Source organism: Engystomops pustulosus, chromosome 5 (genome assembly GCF_040894005.1).
Source record: "Engystomops pustulosus chromosome 5, aEngPut4.maternal, whole genome shotgun sequence".
Taxonomy (NCBI): Eukaryota; Metazoa; Chordata; class Amphibia; order Anura; family Leptodactylidae; genus Engystomops; species Engystomops pustulosus.
The window spans coordinates 211,767,168-211,779,205 of NC_092415.1; the positions used below are offsets into that span (position 1 = coordinate 211,767,168).

General features: G+C 37.8%; 1 protein-coding gene across 2 annotated transcripts in view; it reads right to left on the reverse strand.

The window, feature by feature from the left end:
- The window catches only part of LOC140133881 (acid-sensing ion channel 1C-like), a 129,966-nt gene that overhangs the window by 81,833 nt on the left and 36,095 nt on the right, over positions 1-12,038 (reverse strand). For both annotated transcript variants that reach the window (XM_072154549.1, XM_072154548.1), the window contains exons 3-4: positions 9,681-9,808; positions 9,105-9,255 (exon numbers count right to left, since the gene is read on the reverse strand). In XM_072154549.1, the coding sequence (XP_072010650.1) occupies positions 9,105-9,255; positions 9,681-9,808 (279 nt within the window). The remainder of the gene's footprint in view (positions 1-9,104; positions 9,256-9,680; positions 9,809-12,038) is intronic.

A 12,038-nucleotide genomic window follows, 5' to 3' on the forward strand; every position in this document is an offset into this window, starting at 1 on the left:
ATATTCTGACAAGTATGTTGCTGCAGTTATACATTGCAGTGTAATATTCTGACAAGTATGCTGCTGCAGTTATACATTGCAGTATAATCTGACAAGTATGAGACTACAGTTATACATTGCAGTATGATATTTTGACAAGTATGCTGCAGTTAACACATTGCAGTGTAATATTCTGACAAGTATGCTGCTGCAGTTATACATTGAAGTATAATATTCTGACAAGTATGCTGCAGTTATACATTGCAGTATAATATTCTGACAAGTATGAGACTGCAGTTATACATTGCAGTATAATATTCTGACAAGTATGATGCAGTTATTCATTGCAGTGTAATATTCTGACAAGTATGAGACAGTTATTCATTGCAGTATAATATTCTGACAAGTATGATGCAGTTATTCATTGCAGTATAATATTCTGACAAGTATGCTACTGCAGTTATACATTGCAGTATAATATTCTGACAAGTATTCTGCTGCAGTTATACATTGCAGTATAATATTCTGACAAGTATGCTGCTGCAGTTATACATTGCAGTATGATATTCTGACAAGCATGCTACTGCAGCTATACATTGCAGTATGATATTCTGACAAGTATGCTGCTGCAGTTATACATTGCAGTATAATATTCTGACAAGTATGCTGCTGCAGTAAAACATTGCAGTGTAATATTCTGACAAGTATGCTGCTGCAGTTATACATTGCAGTATAATATTCTGACAAGTATGCTGCTGCAGTAAAACATTGCAGTATAATATTCTGACAAGTATGCCGCTGCAGTTATACATTGCAGTATAATATTCTGACAAGTATGAGACTGCAGTTATACATTGCAGTATAATATTCTGACAAGTATGATGCAGTTATACATTGCAGTGTAATATTCTGACAAGTATGAGACTGCAGTTATACATTGCAGTATAATATTCTGACAAGTATGCTACTGCAGTTATACATTGCAGTATGATATTCTGACAAGTATGCTGCTGCAGTAAAACATTGCAGTATAATATTCTGACAAGTGCTGCTGCAGTTATACATTGCAGTATAATATTCTGACAAGTATGCTGTTGCAGTTATACATTGTAGTATAATATTCTGACAAGTATGCTGCTGCAGTTATACATTGCAGTATAATATTCTGACAAGTGTGCTGCTGCAGTTATACATTGCAGTATAATATTCTGACCAGTATGCTGCTGCAGTAAAACATTGCAGTATAATATTCTGACAAGTATGCTGCTGCAGTTATACATTGCAGTATGATATTCTGACAAGCATGCTACTGCAGCTATACATTGCAGTATGATATTCTGACAAGTATGCTGCTGCAGTTATACATTGCAGTATAATATTCTGACAAGTATGCTGCTGCAGTAAAACATTGCAGTGTAATATTCTGACAAGTATGCTGCTGCAGTTATACATTGCAGTATAATATTCTGACAAGTATGCTGCTGCAGTAAAACATTGCAGTATAATATTCTGACAAGTATGCCGCTGCAGTTATACATTGCAGTATAATATTCTGACAAGTATAAGACTGCAGTTATACATTGCAGTATAATATTCTGACAAGTATGATGCAGTTATACATTGCAGTGTAATATTCTGACAAGTATGAGACTGCAGTTATACATTGCAGTATAATATTCTGACAAGTATGCTACTGCAGTTATACATTGCAGTATGATATTCTGACAAGTATGCTGCTGCAGTAAAACATTGCAGTATAATATTCTGACAAGTGCTGCTGCAGTTATACATTGCAGTATAATATTCTGACAAGTATGCTGCTGCAGTTATACATTGTAGTATAATATTCTGACAAGTATGCTGCTGCAGTTATACATTGCAGTATGATATTCTGACAAGTATGCTGCAGTTATTTATTGTAGTATAATATTCTGACAAGTATGCTGCTGCAGTTATACATTGCAGTATAATATTCTGACAAGTATGCTGCTGCAGTTATACATTGCAGTATGATATTCTGACAAGTATGCTGCAGTTATTTATTGTAGTATAATATTCTGACAAGTATGCTGCTGCAGTTATACATTGCAGTATAATATTCTGACAAGTATGCTGCTGCAGTTATACATTGTAGTATAATATTCTGACAAGTATGCTGCTGCAGTTATACATTGCAGTATGATATTCTGACAAGTATGCTGCAGTTATTTATTGTAGTATAATATTCTGACAAGTATGCTGCTGCAGTTATACATTGCAGTATAATATTCTGACAAGTATGTTGCTGCAGTTATACATTGCAGTGTAATATTCTGACAAGTATGCTGCTGCAGTTATACATTGCAGTATGATATTCTGACAAGTATGCTGCTGCAGTTATACATTTCAGTATGATATTCTGACAAGTATGCTGCAGTTATACATTGTAGTATAATATTCTGACAAGTATGAGGCTGCAGTTATACACTGCAGTATAATATTCTAACAAGTATGCTGCTGCAGTTATACATTGCAGTATGATATTCTGACAAGTATGCTGCAGCAGTTATACATTGCAGTATAATATTCTGACAAGTATGCTGCAGTTATACATTGCAGTTTAATATTCTGACAAGTATGCTGCTGCAGTTATACATTGCAGTATGATATTCTGACAAGTATGCTGCAGCAGATATACATTGCAGTATAATATTCTGACAAGTATGCAGCAGTTATACATTGCAGTATAATATTCTGACAAGTATGTTGCTGCAGTTATACATTGCGGTATAATATTCTGAGAAGTATGCTGCTGCAGTTATACATTGCAGTATAATATTCTGAGAAGTATGCTGCAGTTATACATTCCAGCATAATATTCTGACAAGTATGCTGCTGCAGTTATACATTGCGGTATGATATTCTGACAAGTATGCTGCTGCAGTTATACATTTCAGTATGATATTGTGACAAGTATGCTGCAGTTATACATTGTAGTATAATATTCTGACAAGTATGAGGCTGCAGTTATACATTGCAGTATAATATTCTAACAAGTATGCTGCTGCAGTTATACATTGCAGTATGATATTCTGACAAGTATGCTGCAGCAGTTATACATTGCAGTATAATATTCTAACAAGTATGCTGCTGCAGTTATACATTGCAGTATGATATTCTGACAAGTATGCTGCAGCAGTTATACATTGCAGTTTAATATTCTGACAAGTATGCTGCTGCAGTTATACATTGCAGTATGATATTCTGACAAGTATGCTGCAGCAGATATACATTGCAGTATAATATTCTGACAAGTATGCAGCAGTTATACATTGCAGTATAATATTCTGACAAGTATGCTGCTGCAGTTATACATTGCAGTATGATATTCTGACAAGTATGCTGCAGTTATTTATTGTAGTATAATATTCTGACAAGTATGCTGCTGCAGTTATACATTGCAGTATAATATTCTGACAAGTATGTTGCTGCAGTTATACATTGCAGTGTAATATTCTGACAAGTGTACTGCTGCAGTTATACATTGCAGTATGATATTTTGACAAGCTTGCTGCAGTTATACATTGCAGTGTAATATTCTGACAAGTATGCTGCTGCAGTTATACATTGCAGTATAATCTGACAAGTATGAGACTACAGTTATACATTGCAGTATGATATTTTGACAAGTATGCTGCAGTTAACACATTGCAGTGTAATATTCTGACAAGTATGCTGCTGCAGTTATACATTGAAGTATAATATTCTGACAAGTATGCTGCAGTTATACATTGCAGTATAATATTCTGACAAGTATGAGACTGCAGTTATACATTGCAGTATAATTTTCTGACAAGTATGCTGCAGTTATACATTGCAGTGTAATATTCTGACAAGTATGAGACAGCAGTTATACATTGCAGTATAATATTCTGACAAGTATGCTACTGCAGTTATACATTGCAGTATAATATTCTGACAAGTATGCTGCTGCAGTTATACATTGCAGTATGATATTCTGACAAGCATGCTACTGCAGCTATACATTGCAGTATGATATTCTGACAAGTATGCTGCTGCAGTTATACATTGCAGTATAATATTCTGACAAGTATGCTGCTGCAGTAAAACATTGCAGTGTAATATTCTGACAAGTATGCTGCTGCAGTTATACATTGCAGTATAATATTCTGACAAGTATGCTGCTGCAGTAAAACATTGCAGTATAATATTCTGACAAGTATGAGACTGCAGTTATACATTGCAGTATAATATTCTGACAAGTATGATGCAGTTATACATTGCAGTATAATATTCTGACAAGTATGAGACTGCAGTTATACATTGCAGTATAATATTCTGACAAGTATGCTACTGCAGTTATACATTGCAGTATGATATTCTGACAAGTATGCTGCTGCAGTAAAACATTGCAGTATAATATTCTGACAAGTGCTGCTGCAGTTATACATTGCAGTATAATATTCTGACAAGTATGCTGCTGCAGTTATACATTGTAGTATAATATTCTGACAAGTATGCTGCTGCAGTTATACATTGCAGTATGATATTCTGACAAGTATGCTGCAGTTATTTATTGTAGTATAATATTCTGACAAGTATGCTGCTGCAGTTATACATTGCAGTATAATATTCTGACAAGTATGCTGCTGCAGTTATACATTGCAGTATGATATTCTGACAAGTATGCTGCAGTTATTTATTGTAGTATAATATTCTGACAAGTATGCTGCTGCAGTTATACATTGCAGTATAATATTCTGACAAGTATGCTGCTGCAGTTATACATTGTAGTATAATATTCTGACAAGTATGCTGCTGCAGTTATACATTGCAGTATGATATTCTGACAAGTATGCTGCAGTTATTTATTGTAGTATAATATTCTGACAAGTATGCTGCTGCAGTTATACATTGCAGTATAATATTCTGACAAGTATGTTGCTGCAGTTATACATTGCAGTGTAATATTCTGACAAGTATGCTGCTGCAGTTATACATTGCAGTATAATCTGACAAGTATGAGACTACAGTTATACATTGCAGTATGATATTTTGACAAGTATGCTGCAGTTAACACATTGCAGTGTAATATTCTGACAAGTATGCTGCTGCAGTTATACATTGAAGTATAATATTCTGACAAGTATGCTGCAGTTATACATTGCAGTATAATATTCTGACAAGTATGAGACTGCAGTTATACATTGCAGTATAATATTCTGACAAGTATGATGCAGTTATTCATTGCAGTATAATATTCTGACAAGTATGATGCAGTTATTCATTGCAGTATAATATTCTGACAAGTATGCTACTGCAGTTATACATTGCAGTATAATATTCTGACAAGTATTCTGCTGCAGTTATACATTGCAGTATAATATTCTGACAAGTATGCTGCTGCAGTTATACATTGCAGTATGATATTCTGACAAGCATGCTACTGCAGCTATACATTGCAGTATGATATTCTGACAAGTATGCTGCTGCAGTTATACATTGCAGTATAATATTCTGACAAGTATGCTGCTGCAGTAAAACATTGCAGTGTAATATTCTGACAAGTATGCTGCTGCAGTTATACATTGCAGTATAATATTCTGACAAGTATGCTGCTGCAGTAAAACATTGCAGTATAATATTCTGACAAGTATGCCGCTGCAGTTTAACATTGCAGTATAATATTCTGACAAGTATGAGACTGCAGTTATACATTGCAGTATAATATTCTGACAAGTATGATGCAGTTATACATTGCAGTGTAATATTCTGACAAGTATGAGACTGCAGTTATACATTGCAGTATAATATTCTGACAAGTATGCTACTGCAGTTATACATTGCAGTATGATATTCTGACAAGTATGCTGCTGCAGTAAAACATTGCAGTATAATATTCTGACAAGTGCTGCTGCAGTTATACATTGCAGTATAATATTCTGACAAGTATGCTGTTGCAGTTATACATTGTAGTATAATATTCTGACAAGTATGCTGCTGCAGTTATACATTGCAGTATAATATTCTGACAAGTGTGCTGCTGCAGTTATACATTGCAGTATAATATTCTGACAAGTATGCTGCTGCAGTAAAACATTGCAGTATAATATTCTGACAAGTATGCTGCTGCAGTTATACATTGCAGTATGATATTCTGACAAGCATGCTACTGCAGCTATACATTGCAGTATGATATTCTGACAAGTATGCTGCTGCAGTTATACATTGCAGTATAATATTCTGACAAGTATGCTGCTGCAGTAAAACATTGCAGTGTAATATTCTGACAAGTATGCTGCTGCAGTTATACATTGCAGTATAATATTCTGACAAGTATGCTGCTGCAGTAAAACATTGCAGTATAATATTCTGACAAGTATGCCGCTGCAGTTATACATTGCAGTATAATATTCTGACAAGTATAAGACTGCAGTTATACATTGCAGTATAATATTCTGACAAGTATGATGCAGTTATACATTGCAGTGTAATATTCTGACAAGTATGAGACTGCAGTTATACATTGCAGTATAATATTCTGACAAGTATGCTACTGCAGTTATACATTGCAGTATGATATTCTGACAAGTATGCTGCTGCAGTAAAACATTGCAGTATAATATTCTGACAAGTGCTGCTGCAGTTATACATTGCAGTATAATATTCTGACAAGTATGCTGTTGCAGTTATACATTGTAGTATAATATTCTGACAAGTATGCTGCTGCAGTTATACATTGCAGTATAATATTCTGACAAGTGTGCTGCTGCAGTTATACATTGCAGTATAATATTCTGACAAGTATGCTGCTGCAGTAAAACATTGCAGTATAATATTCTGACAAGTATGCTGCTGCAGTTATACATTGCAGTATAATATTCTGACAAGTATGCTGCTGCAGTTATACATTGAAGTGTAATATTCTGACAACTATGCTGCAGTTATACATTGAAGTGTAATATTCTGACAAGTATGCTGCTGCAGTTATACATTGCAGTATGATATTCTGACAAGTATGCTGCTGCAGGTATACATTGCAGTATAATATTCTGACAAGTATGCTGCTGCAGTTATACATTACATTGTAATATTCTGACAAGTATACTGCTGCAGTTATACATTGCAGTATAATATTCTGACAAGTATGCTGCTGCAGTTATACATTGCAGTATAATATTCTGACAAGTATGCTGCTGCAGTTATACATTGCAGTATAATATTCTGACAAGTATGCCGCTGCAGTTATACATTGCAGTATAATATTTTGACAAGTATGCTGCTGCAGTTATACATTGCAGTATAATATTCTAACAAGTATGCTGCTGCAGTTATACATTGCAGTTTAATATTCTGATAAGTATGCTGCTGCTGTTATACATTGCAGTATAATATTCTGATAAGTATGCTGCTGCTGTTATACGTTGCAGTATAATATTCTGACAAGTGCTGCTGCAGTTATACATTGCAGTGTAATATTCTGACAAGTATGCTGCTGCAGTTATACATTGCAGTATAATATTCTAACAAGTATGCTGCTGCAGTTATACATTGCAGTATAATATTCTGACAAGTATGCTGCTGCAGTTATACATTGCAGTATAATATTCTGACAAGTATGCTGCTGCAGTTATACATTGCAGTATAATATTCTAACAAGTATGCTGCTGCAGTTATACATTGCAGTATAATATTCTGACAAGTATGTTGCTGCAGTTATACATTGCAGTATAATATTCTGACAAGTATGCTGCTGCAGTTATACATTGCAGTATAATATTCTGACAAGTATGCTGCTGCAGTTATACATTGCAGTGTAATATTCTGACAAGTATGCTGCAGCAGTTATACATTGCAGTATAATATTCTGACAAGTGTGCTGCTGCAGTTATTTATTGTAGTATAATATTCTGACAAGTATGCTGCTGCAGTTATACATTGCAGTGTAATATTCTGACAAGTATGCTGCTGCAGTTATACATTGCAGTGTAATATTCTGACAAGTATGCTGCTGCAGTTATACATTGCAGTGTGATATTCTGACAAGTATGCTGCTGCAGTTATACATTGCAGTGTAATATTCTGACAAGTATGCTGCAGCAGTTATACATTGCAGTGTGATATTCTGTGATCACGGCCCTCACTCCTTTTGTTTGTACTTTGTAATGATTTGTGAGGCTACAGAATATGATGTCGATATAGAAATACAAATGATTATTATTAATGACCATCATCTGAGCGAGATGAAAAACCTGGTGCAGATCAGGAAGAATGAGGAAAAGAGTAGTCGTCAGAATGTACAGAAGTTCTGGATTCTTCCCCCAATGACTTGAGATGTGACTGAGTAGAAAATGTCTTTCAGAGGGATAATAGTATCTGGAACCATCTGCTACGTCCATGTGCAGCCAGAGTGATAGTGGGACCGCCATGGGACACCACATGACCCCTTCTACAGGATCCCATATCTGATCATTAGTGTCACGTATGTGGGGGTGCACATACATGAAGCCACTACCTGGTGACACTGGACTACATCCACTGGTTATGGCTGATACTCAGAGCAACATCACTGGCAAAATGTCTGCGATCTCCGACCACCACAAATTCCAGAACTAGTTGGGAGCATGGACAGGACACACTGGGGCTCATTTACTAAGGGGCTGAATCGCTGGGTTTCCCAAATATTACCGTTTTGTGCCGTTTGTCCTTGAATTGCCCCGGGTTTTTGGTGCATGCAATCGGATTGTGACGCATCGCCGCCAGCTTGCATGCAACAGAAATCAGGGGCCGTGGTCGTCGGAAAACCCGACGGATTCAGAAAAACCGCGGTATTTAAAAAAAAAAAAAGTGTCACAAGATCAGCACTTACATGCACCGAGGAGAAGAAGGTGAACTCCGGCGGAGCTCGGCGCAGCAGCGACACCTGGTGGACATCGGCACACGACCTTAGTGAATCCCGGACCCGAATCAGCATCGGAGAACGCGCCACTGGAACGCGACAGGACCGGGTGAGTAACTGTGCCGCACTGTGAAGGCCGAAGGGTTTGACTATTTTATACTATTGTAATTTTGCTCCTAGAGACGAGTGATATCTCCAGACTTCACCATGACCACGTTGTCCTCACCTGGCATGTAGACTAAGCGGCACTTGCACTCTTTCAGGATAAGGAGCGTCTCACAGTCGATGCGACAGGCAGAGATGCTGTAGTTCTTAAAGTAGGGAGATGTGAAGGGCGTATCCTTGCAGTCACCCCATGGGGGGGGCAGGTACTTCAGCTGAGGGGGCTCATGTTAGGGGCTAATAGGTTTAGAAGATGTAGACGGGACCAAACTCATCCAGACAGAACCCACATTACAGGAAAACCACCAGACTACGGGATCTACTAACAACCAGGTCCTCTAGTCCGGAGATGTCCTGGATATGGTCCTTATGGACAGGCCATACTTGGTAGGATGGGATTTTTTCTTTCTGTAGAAATTGAATATTATATTTTATGTGATGGGAGATTACTTGTAAGGAAATTTGATTCTTTGGGTCTCCTCAGAGACACACGGTCATCAGGACCTCGCAATGTTGGAACCTGAGAAGAACAGAGAAGAAATCGCGATGTCCTTGGTGGCTCTGGACTAGAGGAGCTCTTCAGATTGGGTATAATCCTTGTCTAGCACAAGGTGGTTGTTACACTGATGGAAAAGGATACTCGCTGCTGCTGACACGACACGAAGGTCTGAAACCCTGGAGCAACACCAAACCCCAGCTGACCGATGTAGGGGGGCTCATCCTGACTGTGGATTTGAACCTTCACTCCGGCTTCTAGCAGAGTTTCATCTGGACAGAAGGAAAAGAAATTTTCAACAAAGATTTATGAATGAGTCAATAATCAGATCCTCCTGATGTTACGGTTATATTATCAGATCCTCTCATGTCCTCCTGATGTTACAGTTATATTATCAGATCCTCTCACGTCCTCCTGATGTTACGGTTATATTATCAGATCCTCCTGATGTTACGGTTACATTATCAGATCCTCTCACGTCCTCCTGATGTTACGGTTATATTATCAGATCCTCTCACGTCCTCCTGATGTTACGGTTATATTATCAGATCCTCCTGATGTTACGGTTATATTATCAGATCCTCTCATGTCCTCCTGATGTTACGGTTATATTATCAGATCCTCTCACGTCCTCCTGATGTTACGGTTATATTATCAGATCCTCTCACGTCCTCCTGATGTTACGGTTATATTATCAGATCCTCTCACGTCCTCCTGATGTTACGGTTATATAATCAGATCCTCTCACGTCCTCCTGATGTTACGGTTATATTATCAGATCCTCCTGATGTTACGGTTATATTATCAGATCCTCCTGATGTTACGGTTATATTATCAGATCCTCCTGATGTTACGGTTATATTATCAGATCCTCTCACGTCCTCCTGATGTTACGGTTATATAATCAGATCCTCTCACGTCCTCCTGATGTAACGGTTATATTATCAGATCCTCCTGATGTTACGGTTATATTATCAGATCCTCCTGATGTTACGGTTATATTATCAGATCCTCCTGATGTTACGGTTATATTATCAGATCCTCTCACGTCCTCCTGATGTTACGGTTATATAATCAGATCCTCTCACGTCCTCCTGATGTTACGGTTATATTATCAGATCCTCTCACGTCCTCCTGATGTTACGGTTATATTATCAGATCCTCTCATGTCCTCCTGATGTAACGGTTATATTATCAGATCCTCTCACGTCCTCCTGATGTAACGGTTATATTATCAGATCCTCTCACGTCCTCCTGATGTAACGGTTATATTATCAGATCCTCTCACGTCCTCCTGATGTTACGGTTATATTATCAGATCCTCCTGATGTTACGGTTATATTATCAGATCCTCTCACGTCCTCCTGATGTTACGGTTATATAATCAGATCCTCTCACGTCCTCCTGATGTTACGGTTATATTATCAGATCCTCTCACGTCCTCCTGATGTTACGGTTATATTATCAGATCCTCTCACGTCCTCCTGATGTAACGGTTATATTATCAGATCCTCTCACGTCCTCCTGATGTTACGGTTATATTATCAGATCCTCTCACGTCCTCCTGATGTTACGGTTATATTATCAGATCCTCTCACGTCCTCCTGATGTAACGGTTATATTATCAGATCCTCTCACGTCCTCCTGATGTTACGGTTATATTATCAGATCCTCTCACGTCCTCCTGATGTTACGGTTATATTATCAGATCCTCTCACGTCCTCCTGATGTTACGGTTATATTATCAGATCCTCCTGATGTAACGGTTATATAATCAGATCCTCTCACGTCCTCCTGATGTAACGGTTATATTATCAGATCCTCCTGATGTTACGGTTATATTATCAGATCCTCTCACGTCCTCCTGATGTTACGGTTATATTATCAGATCCTCTCACGTCCTCCTGATGTTACGGTTATATTATCAGATCCTCTCACGTCCTCCTGATGTTACGGTTATATTATCAGATCCTCTCACGTCCTCCTGATGTTACGGTTACATTATCAGAAGGTCTACAACTGAATCCTGGGCACAGTCAGTGTCCGTCATGGTCCCTCATTGGCTGTGAGATTGGCCTCTCCTGCCGGATACAAGGCTTTATGTCATCTATTGGTTCCTCATCGTATCTTCCTACAGATACAAGGTTCTCGTCTTGTCTTCTGCTTGGCCCCTATAATGGAGTCCTACCATGGTCTAGTACAAGGTCATGTGAGGCGCTTGGTTTCCTTTGGGTTTTCTGATATCGCTCACAGTTTCAAAATGATCAACAAATCGTCTCATATTCTGCAACAAATCCAAAGTAATTGTCCTGTGATGTTACGGGACCCTTCAGATCCGTAGTCATCGTCATCTGTTCCTTTGGTGACCTCTTATGGTACTTGAGAATGGCTACATTGAGTCGCTGAAACCTTGTATTTTCCACTGGTGAAATAAATCCCTGTTTTCGTGCTGCTTCCTTGTTTTGAATATTGGATCCCCGGGAGTCGGAACCCTTGAAGCCG